Source organism: Helianthus annuus, chromosome 12, assembly GCF_002127325.2.
Source record: "Helianthus annuus cultivar XRQ/B chromosome 12, HanXRQr2.0-SUNRISE, whole genome shotgun sequence".
NCBI classification, from domain to species: Eukaryota; Viridiplantae; Streptophyta; class Magnoliopsida; order Asterales; family Asteraceae; genus Helianthus; species Helianthus annuus.
Genome location: NC_035444.2, coordinates 42,061,582 through 42,078,529, shown reverse-complemented (window position 1 = coordinate 42,078,529; position 16,948 = coordinate 42,061,582). Strand labels below are relative to the sequence as shown.

The following is a 16,948-nucleotide window of genomic DNA, read 5'->3' as shown; positions in this document are numbered from 1 at the left end:
TTAAATATTATTACAGCAATTGTTTATCTGCTTCTAGGCCCCTATTTTGTTGACTTTCTGGCTGTAATGCCAGAGGACAAGATCTACAGACAACTATGCCTCAGATGCTTGTTCTTGGCAGACAACTATTTGTTGGGGGCTTCTAGAAACTTATTCTAGCCTCGCTTTCCTAGCAAATAAGCATCCTAATTACCTGCCACATACGTTAAAATAAAGTCAATACATGAAATGTAAAGGTGAACATACAAGTTTGATAATAGCATATAGAGTTCGAATAGTTTACGCATAACCAGCACGTACACAGAGGAAAACGAAGCATGTTAATTATCGACATGGTGTAACACCCCAAAATATGCAATTTATTTATGTTATTTGAAATGTCTAGACAAGTTATATTTAACCTAGTTAAGTAGTTATACTTTTAACTTGATAGGAAGAAAAGTTAAATGATAAATAAACAAACTAAGAAAGTGAAGGGACTAAACTTGTTAAAAAGAATAAAAGTTTTAATTAAAACAAATAAAGGAAAAAGGGAAAACACAAAACACACGTACTGGTGTGTTTGTGGGATCGATCAAGAGGGAGAAGCCAAGAACAAACCCTAACTTTCAGAAAATCACAAGATTAGGAAGGAATTAAGGGCCTAAATTGATGCATGAGCTCCAATCTTTAACTATCTAAGCTTGTTCAACACAAGGTAAGTCGAAAATTCTGATTTGATGATTTGTAGAAAGTGGGTTTTAACCCAATCATGAAATCATGTGGAAATCTTGTGTAATTATGAGTTAGGAATTCGTAATAGACTGAGGATTTTGTATAATTTTGATTGTTTGGATGATTAGGGTTCATACCCACTTGTTGTAGGAAAAAGATGAACATGATGAATTATGATGATATGTTTATGGAGGTGAATTGATACATAATCTGAATGTGATAGAGAAATTAGATTAGTTAAGATGGTGTAGGATGAAAGAAAGTCATGAACTTGATTGATTCTTGTTAGATTAGAAGGTGAATAAGTAGGGTTATGCAATAAATACTTGTACTTTGTGCTTTGTTGATAATGTGCACATCAAGTGTTTGACAAAATGCCTCAATGAAAATGCTAGTCATATAAGCCATAAACTTTGTGTGAATTGAACATGTTTATGAAGTATGAGTAAATTGTATGATGTTTTATTGATTGATATGTGTAAATGAGCATGAAACATGAATTAAAAGAATGAATGGTTATATGTAGGCGTTAAGGAAGAAAGTTCGAGTCAAGTGAAGCAACAAGGGGATCAAGACCGAGGTACGCTTCTTGTACAAATTTTTGGTTTCATTATAGATATGTGTTTATCAATAATGTGTTAATTCGAATCAAATATGGAGAAAGATGTATGTATAGACCCTTCTCTTGAAAGGGTCGAATGATGTTATTGAAAGTTTAGAAGGAATGGTATGAAGTTCCGTTGGAACATTTTACCGTGCAAGGATGAAAGAATGTAGCAAAGCACAAGTTGTGAATGTCACATTTTCTAGCCCGTAAGTTAGATTCTTGGGTTAAAGAAAGTAATTTTTGTTCTAATGAGTTTTTGATGTTGTGGTCATGTAGGTAAATCTCATGTCTAGCTATCAAGCTTCGCCCGGTTCGAAAACGCCTCAAGCCCGTCAAGCGTTCCGCATTTTGTAAAAGTCAATGTTTAATACTTTGTCACTTATGTTTTCGTCTAGTAGTTAAACCTAGTTTTATTATGTTTGTCTTTTGAAGAACTTGTCGTAAGTACGTACATAAACTTGATGGTTTTGCAAGTAAAATATGGTATGTTTTGACGTGTATGTTGTGTCTTTCGAATGATTTTGGATTATGTAAAACAGGGGACCGCTCGTTTTTCAAACGGGTCATGCCCAATTTTCATTAGAAAAGTACGTTGTTATCTAATAAATAAAAAGAAAATTATGGACGTTACAAGTTGGTATCAGAGCGTAGGTTTGAGGGATTCAAGCATCAAATGCTTGAACTCAAACCGGAAGCTCATGTGAAGTGTGTGTTCGATCCGCGGCGCGAAGCAAGTAAGTACCTTTAAAGTTGATTTTGCATTATGAATGAGTTAGCTAGGGAATGATAGGAAAATCATTATGGGATGATGTGTAAAAGTTTGGGATGAAACGGACTGGTTCGGGTTAAAACGGGTTGGAAAGATGGCTGCAAAATAAGAAATTTATCATAGTATGCTGGGCGTCACCGTAAGCTACGGTGGCTACCGTAGCTTACGGTAGACACTGGGACAAAACTCCTCTGCCGTAAAGCAGTAGCTTTACACCGTAAGAAAAATAATGCCACCGTAAGTTACGGTGACACCGTAACTTACGGTGGAGACTGTTTTCAGCCTATATCAATTGTGATGATTTGTTTAATGTTTTCTATCATACGTGAAGTATTGTAAGCGTTATAAGAAGACTCTAAAGAATTGATAGTATGCATGAATGTTAACTTTCAAAGGAAGTTATGTACTATTAGAATGATTATATGATGGAAAGGATGATTGAGTGTTTGAAATAAGGAATGATGCTTATGTGTAGATGACGGATACGAATGAGGATGAAGCGACACGACAAGAACAACTGAAAACTATGATCTCGGAAGAGATTGGAAGGGCAATGCAAGCAAGTATTCCTCATTTAGCCCAAGAAGTAGAAAGTCATGTGCTAGAAGTGGTAGAATCAATGATGGCGAGTAAGATGGACGAGTTAAAGGGAATGATTAATGTAATGCAAGAAAAGAAAGGAACTCGCAAGTGCACATACAAAGAATTTATGGCGTGCAACCCGTTACCATTCAAAGGAGAAATTGATCCTATAGCATGTCAAAGGTGGATTGCAAGTACGGAAGCGGTGTTCATAAGGAGTCATTGTGAAAAGGAGGATCAAGTGATGTTCGCCACCGGTTTGCTACAACTCCGAGCTAAGGATTGGTGGGATGTTTATAGTAAAGAGCTTGGGGAAGAAAAAGTTCAAGTCTTGACATGGCAAGAGTTCAAGGAACCTTTTCTCAAGTACCACTGTCCGCAATCTGCCATTGACAAGATCCAAGAAGATTTCTTACATCTTCGTCAGAAAGATGAAACCATTGATGAAATCACCAACGTTTTCCTTGACAAGCTGAAGTTCTGTAAAGATATAGCAGGAACGGAAAGAATGAAGATAAACCGTTATTACGGTATGTTGAAGGCTGAATATCAGGAATTCATAATTCCCGCTAAATGTGGAACTTTGAATGAGCTCATTGACTTGGCCCGAGATAGGGAGATTGAAATAAGAAGACAGGCAGAAAGAGGTGAAAAGAGAGTATCTGAGAATGTTTCCAGCTCGAGCCCTTCAAAGAAACCAAAATTTCAAGATCAAAGCAAGAAGGATAAGGCGAAGGGTAGTATTCCGAAATGCAAAACGTGCGGAAAGTTACACACGGGGGAGTGTTTGAAAGGGAAGAAGGGCTGTTACAATTGTGGTCAAGAGGGACACCCATACTATAGGTGTCCAAATCCTTCCAGAACGTGTTACAACTGTTTCCAACCGGGTCATATTAAGGCTGAGTGTCCCAAGCTTCAATAGAAAACCGATAAGGAAGCAAGAAAGGAGGAAGCCCCAAGAGCTAAGGGGAGGATGTTTCAGATCACAACCGAAGAAGCGAAGGACCACCCGAATGTTGTATCAGGTATATTCTCATTGAACTCGATGCCTACTGGTGCCAGTAGATCGTTTGTATCCAGTGAACTAGTGTCACACCCCTCTTTTAGAATCGAAAGAATGCATGTACCATTAGAAGTAGAGATAGCCGATAGTAAGAGTTATTTGTTGCACGAAGTTTGTAGAAATTGTGAAATAATCATTGAAGACGAGAAGTTTGCCATTGACCTTATTCCCATGATATTGGGGGAATTTAAGGTTATAGTTGGCATGGATTGGCTAGCTAAACATCAGGCCGAAATTCAATGTGAGAAGAAAGTGATTCATGTGTTAACATCGGGAGGAAAACGAGTAAGCATACAAGGGGAAAGGAATATCAATTTGAAGCTTTGTTCTATAGTCCAAGTATACAAGTACGTACGAAATGGAAGCAAGGCATTTCTAACTTATGTGGTGGATACTAAGCAGAATACCCCTAAGATAGAAGAGGTTGAAGTCGTGAACGAGTTTCTCTATGTTTTTCCGGAAGATTTGCTGGGGCTTCCGCCGGAACGTGAAGTAGATTTTAAGATTGAATTGTATCCCGATGCCAAACCGGTAGCCAAGGCTCCTTATAGGTTGGCCCCAACTGAAATGCGGGAGTTAATGGTACAAATACAAGAATTGCTCGACAAGGGATTTATACGCCCGAGTGTGTCGCCATGGGGAGCGCCTGTACTTTTTGTCAAAAAGAAAGATGGTTCGATGCGCATGTGCATCGATTACCGCGAGTTGAACAAGCTGACGGTGAAAAACCGATACCCATTGCCCCGAATCGATGATCTCTTCGATCAGTTACAAGGGGCAAGTTGGTTTTCAAAAATAGATTTGCGGTCCGGGTACCATCAGTTAAGAGTGCGAGATGAGGATGTGGCGAAAACGGCTTTTAGAATGCGATACGGGCATTACGAGTTCTTAGTAATGTCCTTTGGATTAACGAACGCGCCTGCCGCGTTCATGGATCTTATGAATCGAGTTTGTCGGCCCATGTTAGACAAATTCGTTATAGTTTTTATCGATGACATCCTGGTTTATTCCCGAAGTAAAGCCGAACATGCATGCCATTTACGTGAGGTTCTTGAAGTACTTCGCAAGGAGAAATTGTACGCGAAATTCTCCAAGTGTGCTTTTTGGCTTAGAGAGGTACAATTTCTCGGTCATGTGATTAATGCAGATGGTATCTTAGTAGACCCGTCAAAGGTGGAAGCCGTTATGAAATGGGTACCTCCCAAGAACCCAAGTTGTTAGTGCAGTGATGTCTATCGCCTGCGTCAATCAGAACCGTAGCTAAAACTGTAGTAAAATAGGCTTTATATTGTAATTAATAGAGAAATAGGCAAGGTGGCAAACTTGTAAATAAGGGGAATCCCTTATAACCTTGTGCCTATAAATAGGAGCCTTAGGTTAAGAGTTAAAGACTTTTGCCACATTAGAGCTTGGAGAAGCTAGGTGCTTAGAGAGAGAAACTAGAGAGAGAAAGTGGCAAAACGTGATTCACGGAGCTTGTAATCGTTACATCATCAATAGAATCACGACATTAGTACGATCTCGTGTGTTCGGTCACACACGTTCACGGATTCCGCACGTTGAACGTGTCGTTACGCAATCGAATCGGAGCGAAACCGGACCTAACAAGTGGTATCAGAGCAGGTGCTCGGTTGCGAAGATCAAACTCACAGATTCGTACAAATTTTTGAGCAGATTCAGAGCCAAAAACCTCCAGATTTGTCAAATTCTTCTTAACTTTCTTGTTCTTCACGTTTTTCTATGAATTTTACAAATTTGAACGGGTTTTTACGGTTCAAATTGGCTGAAATTTTGATATGTTGTGCGCATATATCTGATCTATAATCCTACAAATTTTCAGGTCAAAATTCCAAGCCGTTTGGGAGAAATCTGCGTTTTTGTGAACGTGTTTGCTGAAACCGTTCGTCAAATTGTTCATCAGTTCTTGTTCGATCGAACAGCAGTATTTTGGATCGAATAGGAATATTTGTGCCAACCGATCGGCTAGCAAATTGCTAACCGATCGGCTAGTAATACTTGATCGAACAGCAGCAGGTGTAACTTGATAAGATAGCATTCCTAGCCGAACGGCTAGCAAGGAGTTAATCGTTCGAACAGAAAAGTCCCACTCGAACAGGATTTTGGATCGAACAGCTATTCGATCGAACAGGATTTTGGATCGAACAGCTATTCGATCGAACAGGATTTTGGATCGAACAGCTATTCGATCGAACAGGATTTTGGATCGAACAGCTATTCGATCGAACAGGATTTTGGCTCGGACAGCAACTCAATCGAACAGCAGGAATATTCCTAGCCGAACGGCTAGCTGCCTCGAACGGCTAGCAAAGTATTTTGAATCGAACAGCAGCAAAAGTCGTTTCATCGAACAGCTGTTCGATCGGCTAGAAAGTCATTCAATCGAACAGCTTTATAACTGAAATTCATTTAATAAGTTTGACTGGTTGACCTAGCCGATCGGCTAGGAATCACCGCCCTTATCAACCAATCGAACAGCAGCCTCATCTGACATTCATTAAAATTGTTGACTTGTTTGACTGTTTGTCTAAGAATCACCGTCACATGCTTCCAATCGGCTAGCAACACTTAAAGTCAACATATTCAGTAAATCACGTGAAGTATCAGTCAATACAAACAGTTTGCATGAGATATTGAGTGTGTCATCACCGTTCAAAAGGGCCAATAGGATTAAATTTGTAGTGATTCATCATAGTATTCTTGTCGGCCATTAACAATAGCATTAATTCTGTGATCATGACAACTAAACTGATAAGTAACATCTAAGAAAGTGCACGTGATTGAGTGATTCATATTTGCAGGTATTTTGATTTGAAACAGGATTGTCTCTTGATCGGCTGATCGAACAGAAGTCTTACGTGTCACTTGAATCGGCTGGTATAGCCGATCGAACAGCAGTTTTGGTTTTGTCTTGAAACGAATAGGAAGTATCTTTGATCGAACAGCAGCAAAATCCTGTTCGATCGAACAGAAAAGTTCTTTTGAAAGGATAGGAGCTTGGATCGAGGGAGCCACTCGATCGGCTAGGCCACTCGTTCGGTTAGGTCACTCGAACGGCTAGCAAGTACTTCGTTCGAACAGCCTTTTATATTTTGAATCGAACTAGTCAACCGATCGGTTAGACAACCCGATCGGCTAGCATCTTTTCTGTTCGATCGAACCATTCAACCGATCGGCTAGCAAGTGCCAACCGATCGGCTAACAACAATTCTCGTTCGATCGGCTAGCATATAATTGGATCAAACAGCTTAAATATCATCCGATTGAGCTTATTATTGATCCATTTGATTTAGTTGTTTGATATTTTTAAACTGATCGATTGCTTGTGTGTTTGCAGGTGAATCAAGGGATTTTTACAAGAGGCAAACTCCAAGAAGTTAAAATTGTGTGAATTTTAAACGAAAAACATTTTAAAAAAAAAAAAAAAAAAAAACAATGTTTGATGAACAAGAAAACATGAATCTTGAAAATCTGAATAACTGGAAAATAGAAGCTTGGAATGAAATGAGATATGATAAAGAGATTTATATAAAAAGATACGAAAATTTCTTGTGTATGAAAGGAGAATCGATGGAGATGTTGAAAGAAAGATTTTGGGAATTAATCATCAAATTAGAAAAACATAATGTTTGGTATTCAAATGATGATAAGAAATTAAAATTTGTTGATGCGTTACCTTTGGAATGGAATAAATTTGTGAATAATGAGCTAAAACGAGACTCTAGGTTATCACGCATTGATCTAAGAAGTTTGTTCAACACAATTACAAATCAGAGTGGTTATGATGATCAAAGAAAGAGAGAATTATTGAATGAAATAAAAGAAGAATCAAAAAATATTGATTTGAATGTAATCATCGAAATAAGAAAACGAATTGATGTGTGTCTTGCAGCAAAAAGGAATATGAGATACGATATTAAGAGGGGTTGTTATATTGATAAAGATTCGAATCCTCTTGATTTTGTTAAATTTTTTTGTGCAGGTACATATGAAAAGATGATTGAAGAAGGTTTGAAATGCGAAAAATCAGAAACAGACAGTGTCAAACTTCTGAAGGATGTAGAGAGCTTGACATTGGAAAACAATACTCTGAAAAACGAGAAGAAAGCTGATGACGAACAGATTCAGGGTTTACGTTCAAACTGTGAAAAATTGAGATCTGATAATGACAAACTCTTAAAGAGTCTTGAGAGTTTGTTATTGGAAAACAACAATTTTAAAAAATTGGAAAATGATTTCAAAAGTCAAATGAAGATTTTACAAGACGAGAGAGATATTTTTGGCAAGAATAATCTGGAAAAACAAAGCGAAATAAACTCTCATCTTGCTAAAATCATTCGACTTGAGCATGAAGCTGTAGATGCTCAAAAGAAAATTGCTGAGTTTGAAAAAGATTTTGAAAGCAAAAGAAAATCTTCAGAATCTGAAGATTTCTGGATTAAACTGGAAAACAAAAATCTAAAAGAGAATGAAACAAGATTTCAAGAACAGTTAAAAGTCTTGAAAAATGAAAAATCTGTTCTTGAAAGTCTTAAAATTGAAAATGAAAAATCAATCAATTCTCATCTTGAAAGAATATCTCAGCTTGAAAATGAAGCTGAAAATTCAAGGATCAAGATTGATGAGCTTGAAATGAAATTGAAAGGTTTTGTGACTTCATCAGACAGGTTGAATTTTCCCTGTCCAAAACCGATCAATTCTGTTCCAATAAGTGACAAGGTCACAAACTTTGGCAATGTCAAAGTTGAAGATTGTGATGAGAAATCTGATGATGTAAATGGAAAAATTGAAAAACAAAAATTGTTTTTAGAATTAAAAGAAAAATTCAAAAATACTGTTTTGCAATCTACTGAAATAGGTGAATGCTCAAAGCAGAAACCTGTTAAAAAGATTGTTGAACAAAAACAAATTGTTAAAAAGTCAAAAATTGTTCAAAAAGAAAATAAAAGCTCATCAGATCGATTATCCAATCGTAATCAAAAAGTACAAAAATTGAAAAACGAAAACTCACAAAATGTTGGTAATAAGTGGTGCAGGTTTGACCACAGTGCTCAAAAGTCAAATCCAACAATCAATAAGAGGAAAGAGTATCACCAAGCCAAACAGTGCTTTGATTTGAGCGTTTGGTATGAAAATGGTGATTGGCATGATAACAGAGTGTGTTACCGATGTGGATATCAAGGACACATTGCTGTTAACTGTCAGAGACAAAGATTTGAGACAAGAAGATGCTATAATTGTCAAATCAAAGGACATATTGCCAGAGATTGCCCAAGGAAATCAAGTGAAAGATTGAGGGTTAATTCTCAAAAATTGGCAAAGAAACCAGTCACTGTCAAGCCCAAGGAACTGAAAGTTTCAGAACAGAATGTCAAAGAACAGAAGGTCCAAGAACCTAAAGTTCAAGAAAAGAAAGTGAAGCTTTCTCAAGGACAGAAAGACAAACTGAGAAAGAAGAGGAAGAAGGCCAGAGAATATCTGGAAAAGATTTTGTCCTCAGGTTCTTCAGTTGGTAAGAATAAGAGTACTTATGAATCGCTTCAATCGACTGCAAAGTCAAACAAGCCGAGTTCATCAGTTACAAATTTGAGGACAACAGAGAAAAAGGAGAAAAAGAAGAAGGTAACATTTAGTGGCAATGAATCTGTTTCTTCGGAAACAAAGGAGCCACATGTCGGCGATGAATCTGACAGATCAAAGTCGGACAAGCCACATTCAGGCAATGATTCTGGTTCGTCAAAACCAGAAGAGCCAAGTTTTGAGGTAAAATTGTCAAAATCACCCAAGACTGGTCAGGCTTGGGTGAATCTGTTTAAATGAAAAAATCCTGACTTGCCGGAGTTCCCAGGTTGGTAAGCGTGGAACATGAATCGGCATATTTCTTGAGAAATTTCACTATGGTGATTTTTCGTCTTTCAAAAGATAAATCAGGGACATTAAGTTGTACTTGATTCATCTTTCCTACAAGTGATAATATGAAAAACAATGTGATGAAACCCCGAGTTTATAAAATGTCACACAAAACTAATTTTCCGGAAAAACCATTTTGATTAAAACAAACTTAAGTGTTTTGAAATCACAATGGGAAAATAGTTTGTTGTGAGGGGGAGTTCTGATTGTTTATGCCAAATGAATGGCGAATTGAAGTGATTCGATATCAGTTTGTCATTTTATTTGTACAGTTTTCAAATTTTCCAGAAAATCAAAATTGAAACATATTTTGATTTTAGGGGGAGAAAAATTTTAAAAAAAATTATTAGAAAATTTGAAAATTCCAAAAACATTAAAAAAAAAACAAATGAGTTTTGTTGATAAAAGAGGAAATGATAGTACATCAGTGGACTATCACAGCACGCTAAGGAAATGAATTGTCAAATGTGATAAACGGTCTCACTAATGATGTGACGATAGGTTTTCGTACATTTAGTAGATTTATTCGGGATATAAACATAAAATTTCAAACTTGTGAAATTTGTGGGGAACACTACTTGGATATATAGGTAACCCCTGAAATCTCGTTTGAAAGGTCTCGTATTCTGATATACTAGGTGTCTATACTCTATGATGTCTGGGGTATTATTCCGGGACTTCTGCTGGACGGTAGTTCTGACCTAGTCCCTGGCTAATACTTTCACCAAAATGCTTGAAACATAGCATTAAAGCCCTCAGTGATTAGACAATAAAATTGATAATCATCTGTTGTAGCTAAAAGATCCTCTAAAGGGGACACACCGCAAAGTCGAAACTGATATCTCTCTGCTGAACGGAAGTTCTGACCTGAGATCCCTCAGTTCTCGCATTTAACCCCTAATTTATGTACAGATATCATTGTAGTATTCTTGCCTGTAAGACTGAATATTGAGATTCTGGATACGGGAGTATATTCAAGAGGTGGGACACATGAATTGAGCTAAGTTCCTAAAACATCTAAATCGTATCCTGAATAGATTGAAAAGTGTGTGAAAATTTAAGAGGACAACTATATCGTCAATCGAGGTGAATCGTTTAGAACTTAAAATGATTAAAGCTTAACGGTGCTAGTGATTTGTCTCATGAACTGATATGATCCTCTTACACAAACTCACAAAAATATTATTTGTATATATTTGTTTACTGCATTTCTTTCAAAAACAAAAAATCCAAAAAGATTTTCGGAGTGTTTTAGCATAAATTCTTTGAAAAGTCAAAAAGATTTTCGACAACTGATGTTGAAGAGCTGATATTCAAAATTTGAGTGCTAATCATGATAAACAGGTTTGGGAGAATATGTTGAAAGACTTTGAATGTCATATACAAATGTTTTGAAAGATTATGTGGATTAGTTAATCAAGGTCATTTATTTGAACTTGAGATAACTAATATGTTTGTTGTAAATGATATCTACCAGTAAGTTTACGGGAATTAATTGGTTATAAATTTGTGAAACTTATTGTGAGGTAGAGGATATGCAGGTTAACCAGGTTTCAAATCCTGAGATTAAAGCCAGGAATTGATCCTGAACTTGTGAAACGATGAAAGCCAGACTACAATCCCGACAGCTGAGTCTAAGGGGGAGTCTGAAGACGAGCTCAACGCAAACGAAAGCGTGGATTAGAAGAGCCAGGTATCGTTCCTGGAAGAGCTTGTAATCGGAAAGCAGGTGTCGATCCCAAAAGCACAGAAGCTTGACGAAAGGGGGAGCCTGAAGAAAAAGAGTCTAAGCGAAAGGGGGAGCAACGGAAGCTCAGAAACAGATCCACGGGGATTTTGTTCGAGAAAGAGGGAGTCTATAGTTGCTGATACCGTCAAACCTTCAAGAAGACTCAGAGAGAGAGAAAGACTAGTCGCTACGAGTTTGACTACAGATTGACTGCGGCAATATCCAAGGGGGAGTCTGTTAGTGCAGTGATGTCTATCGCCTGCGTCAATCAGAACCGTAGCTAAAACTGTAGTAAAATAGGCTTTATATTGTAATTAATAGAGAAATAGGCAAGGTGGCAAACTTGTAAATAAGGGGAATCCCTTATAACCTTGTGCCTATAAATAGGAGCCTTAGGTTAAGAGTTAAAGACTTTTGCCACATTAGAGCTTGGAGAAGCTAGGTGCTTAGAGAGAGAAACTAGAGAGAGAAAGTGGCAAAACGTGATTCACGGAGCTTGTAATCGTTACATCATCAATAGAATCACGACATTAGTACGATCTCGTGTGTTCGGTCACACACGTTCACGGATTCCGCACGTTGAACGTGTCGTTACGCAATCGAATCGGAGCGAAACCGGACCTAACACAAGTGAAGTAAGAAGCTTTTTGGGTTTAGCAGGCTATTATAGGAGGTTTATCCAAGACTTTTCTAAATTGGCCTTGCCGTTGACCAAGTTAACCAAGAAGGATGAGAAGTTTTCATGGGGTGCAGATCAAGAGAGGGCGTTTCAAACCTTGAAAGAAAAGCTGTCGAGTTCCCCGGTACTAACCTTACCAGATGGAACGGAAGACTTGGTGGTGTTTACGGATGCGTCACACCAAGGGTTGGGATGTGTTTTGATGCAAAGGGGTAGAGTCATTGCCTATGCTTCTAGGCAATTGAAGACACACGAAAGTAATTATCCAACCCATGATTTGGAGTTAGCTGCAGTAGTGTTTGCTTTGAAGATATGGAGGCACTATCTATACGGTACGAAAAGTGTTATTTATTCCGACCACAAAAGCCTTAAATACTTTTTCGAGCAAAGGGAATTAAATATGAGGCAACGAAGGTGGTTAGAACTTCTTAAAGATTATGATTGTGAGATCCTTTATCATCCGGGTAAAGCTAACATAGTAGCCGATGCCCTGAGCCGAAAGGATTACCCGCCTCCAATTCAAGTAAAGTCCATGAAGATGGTAATTACACCTCGATTTCTCGAAATGGTTAAAGAAGCCCAAATCAAGTCACTAAGCGGAATGGATTCTAAAAAGGAAAGAACAAAGGGGTTTGTGGATAAATTCGAAGAAAGATCCGATGGAATTAAAACCATGTATGGTCGTATTTGGATACCTCGGTTTAGCGAAGCAAAGGGTGTATTACTCGAAGAAGCTCACAAATCCCGATTCTCGGTTCATCCTGGAGCTACAAAAATGTATTTGGACTTGAAGAAAAGTTATTGGTGACCCGGCATGAAGCGTGATATTGTCAAGTATGTTGCCAAATGTTTGACATGTCTGCAGGTAAAGGCAGAACATCAGAAACCATATGGGAAGTTGCAACCGTTAGAGATTCCGGTATGGAAATGGGAAGAATTGACGATGGACCTAGTGACCAAGCTTCCTAAGACAAGGAAAGGTCACGATGCTATATCAGTGATCGTAGACTGCCTCACCAAGAGCGCGCACTTCTTACCCATTCGGGAAGCTTTCTCTTCCGAAAAGATGGCGGAGATCTATGTTAACGAGATAATATCACGACACGGAGTTCCTGTATCTATTGTGTCGGATCGAGATACCCGATTCACATCTCGATATTGGCAAGGTTTTCATGAAAGTATGGGTACAAAATTACATTTCAGTACCGCCTACCACCCCCAAACGGATGGTCAGTCCGAGCGAACCATTCAAACACTTATCGACATGCTGCGAGCATGTGTGATAGACTTCGGGGGAAGCTGGGATGACCACTTGCCGTTGGTGGAATTTTCATACAACAATAGCTACCATAACGGCATTCGAATGGCACCGTATGAATTGTTGTATGGAAGGAAGTGTAGAACTCCAATTTGTTGGGGAGAGGTGGGGCAGAGAGAAATTGCACCCAATGAGGTAGTGGCTAAAACTAATGAAAAGATCGATCTTGTGCGAGCCCGTTTAAAAGCGGCTCAAGATCGACAAAAGGCCTATGCAGATCAAAGGAGGCGACCCATCGAATTTCAAATAGGTGATTATGTGTTATTAAAGGTTTCCCCATGGAAAGGTATAATCCGTTTCCGTAAGCGAGGAAAGCTAGGTCCCCGCTACATTGGACCTTTCAAGATTTTAGCCCGGGTTGGAAAAGTAGCATATCGGTTGGATTTACCGCCAACATTAGATGGAATACATGACACATTTCATGTGTCACAATTGAGAAAGTGTTTAGCGGATGAGACAACATTTGTGCCCCTTGACGATATCGAATTGGATGAAAAATTGAATTATATTGAAAGACCGATGGCTATCAAGGATTCCAAGGTAACACACCTTCGGAACAAAACTATAAAGCAAGTCTTGGTGCAATGGCAACATCGGAAAGGATCGGATCTTACATGGGAATTAGAAGATGAAATGAGGGAGTGCTACCCGACATTATTTGGTACGTGTTAAGGTTTCGGGGACGAAACCTCTTTTAAGGGGGGTAGACTTGTAACACCCCAAAATATGCAATTTATTTATGTTATTTGAAATGTCTAGACAAGTTATATTTAACCTAGTTAAGTAGTTATACTAGTAACTTGATAGGAAGAAAAGTTAAATGATAAATAAACAAACTAAGAAAGTGAAGGGACTAAACTTGTTAAAAAGAATAAAAGTTTTAATTAAAACAAATAAAGGAAAAAGGGAAAACACAAAACACACGTACTGGTATGTTTGTGGGATCGATCAAGAGGGAGAAGCCAAGAACAAACCCTAACTTTCAGAAAATCACAAGATTAGGAAGGAATTAAGGGCCTAAATTGATGCATGAGCTCCAATCTTTAACTATCTAAGCTTGTTCAACACAAGGTAAGTCGAAAATTCTGATTTGATGATTTGTAGAAAGTGGGTTTTAACCCAATCATGAAATCATGTGGAAATCTTGTGTAATTATGAGTTAGGAATTCGTAATAGACTGAGGATTTTGTATAATTTTGATTGTTTGGATGATTAGGGTTCATACCCACTTGTTGTAGGAAAAAGATGAACATGATGAATTATGATGATATGTTTATGGAGGTGAATTGATACATAATCTGAATGTGATAGAGAAATTAGATTAGTTAAGATGGTGTAGGATGAAAGAAAGTCATGAACTTGATTGATTCTTGTTAGATTAGAAGGTGAATAAGTAGGGTTATGCAATAAATACTTGTACTTTGTGCTTTGTTGATAATGTGCACATCAAGTGTTTGACAAAATGCCTCAATGAAAATGCTAGTCATATAAGCCATAAACTTTGTGTGAATTGAACATGTTTATGAAGTATGAGTAAATTGTATGATGTTTTATCGATTGATATGTGTAAATGAGCATGAAACATGAATTAAAAGAATGAATGGTTATATGTAGGCGTTAAGGAAGAAAGTTCGAGTCAAGTGAAGCAACAAGGGGATCAAGACCGAGGTACGCTTCTTGTACAAATTTTTGGTTTCATTATAGATATGTGTTTATCAATAATGTGTTAATTCGAATCAAATATGGAGAAAGATGTATGTATAGACCCTTCTCTTGAAAGGGTCGAATGATGTTATTGAAAGTTTAGAAGGAATAGTATGAAGTTCCGTTGGAACATTTTACCGTGCAAGGATGAAAGAATGTAGCAAAGCACAAGTTGTGAATGTCACATTTTCTAGCCCGTAAGTTAGATTCTTGGGTTAAAGAAAGTAATTTTTGTTCTAATGAGTTTTTGATGTTGTGGTCATGTAGGTAAATCTCATGTCTAGCTATCAAGCTTCGCCCGGTTCGAACACGCCTCAAGCCCGTCAAGCGTTCCGCATTTTGTAAAAGTCAATGTTTAATACTTTGTCACTTATGTTTTCGTCTAGTAGTTAAACCTAGTTTTATTATGTTTGTCTTTTGAAGAACTTGTCGTAAGTACGTACATAAACTTGATGGTTTTGCAAGTAAAATATGGTATGTTTTGACGTGTATGTTGTGTCTTTCGAATGATTTTGGATTATGTAAAACAGGGGACCGCTCGTTTTTCAAACGGGTCATGCCCAATTTTCGTTAGAAAAGTACGTTGTTATTTAATAAATAAAAAGAAAATTATGGACGTTATACATGGACCTATCGATACCAATGACTGCGGGTTGACCGTCCGAGACGGTTCGTAATACATGATTACCACCGTAATCCATGCAAGTAATTGTCCTTAATAGTTTGATAGCACAACAATGAGTAACGTGGAAAGATAGACAAGTGTGAATGGATCGAATAGACTGGTCGATCGAACGGCAGGTTCGATCGAACGGGCTGTTCGATCGGCTGGTAGGTCTGTTTGGACAGTCCTGTTCGATCGGCCGGTAGGCTCGATCGGCTGGGCCATTCGAGTGGATTGTTTCTTCCTCTGGTGTGTTTGTGTTTGAGGATTTGAACTTTTGAAGTTTTCGTTGTAGTATATGAGAACACTAAAATGTTCTTACCTTTCAGGTCGATCGACCGAACGGTCCGTTCGATCGGCCGGCTTAACCGATCGGCTGAGAACTTTTGAAGTGGCTCTCAACAGGATGTCGCTCGATCGAACGGACTGTTCGATCGGCTGGCATTCCCTACTACGAACGAATTGTAAAATCAATCAAGTGTTGAAGCATAGTATCTCATGATCCGAAGAGTAATGTTTACCAATCGAGTAGCATACTCGATCGAACATCACTTCGTCAATACCATACCTTAGGAAGTTTGAAAAGTGAGACCATGTGCTAGCCGATCGGCTGGCCCGGTCGATCGGCTGGTATGTCCGATCGGCTGGGCTGTTCGAACAGCCTAGCCGTTCGGCCAGCAAGTCTGACCTGGTCGGCCTTTCGTCTAACTCTTGGCTGTTTAATTACTTGTTGCCATATCGAGGTAGTTTGATAACGAGTTGAACTATGATATCCTCCATCCCTACTCGTTTCTTCGGCTCAGACAGGAATCACCCAAGTCCGGCCGGTGAATGGTTCGGAACGTCGGTTAGAGTTTAACCCGGAATCGGTGAACCTTGTGCATAGAATCCGAATCTTGAACCTCTTAGCTGTTAGAATGACTAGTTAGCCGGTTAAAGCTCCGTTTCTACCGGTTTTAAGGTTTCGGGTGTAAAAGGTTGAGGAAAGTTGGAATTTATTCCTAAAAATGTTAAGATTTGGAAGAATCTTAGTTTGTTTATGTGGAAACCGGTCAGATCTAAGCTGTTCATGGTTGAATGAGGCCAAAGTTCGGTGTTCTTCAAGAACACCATGATGACATCACCCAAGAACACTTAGATCTTGGTGATTTCATGGTTAAAAATCAAGTTTTGAAAGATAGAAAGGTATAG

The 16,948-nt window shown here is 38.3% G+C and overlaps 1 protein-coding gene and 2 long non-coding RNA genes across 3 annotated transcripts; all 3 read left to right on the top strand.

Moving 5' to 3' along the window:
* The first annotated feature begins 553 nt into the window (after nt 1–553).
* Nucleotides 554–1,821, top strand: LOC110896652. Its single transcript, XR_002568056.2, has 3 exons — nt 554–697; nt 1,241–1,294; nt 1,598–1,821. It is a non-coding gene; the product is annotated as an uncharacterized LOC110896652 (long non-coding RNA).
* Nucleotides 1,822–2,565: 744 nt separating this feature from the next.
* LOC110892796 lies at nt 2,566–3,594 on the top strand. Its single transcript, XM_022139943.1, has one exon. It carries the CDS (start codon nt 2,566–2,568, stop codon nt 3,592–3,594), a length of 1,029 nt encoding a protein of 342 aa, XP_021995635.1.
* Nucleotides 3,595–14,323: 10,729 nt separating this feature from the next.
* LOC110896651 lies at nt 14,324–15,584 on the top strand. The gene is made up of 3 exons (XR_002568055.2): nt 14,324–14,460; nt 15,004–15,057; nt 15,361–15,584. It is a non-coding gene; the product is annotated as an uncharacterized LOC110896651 (long non-coding RNA).
* Nucleotides 15,585–16,948: the final 1,364 nt, after the last annotated feature.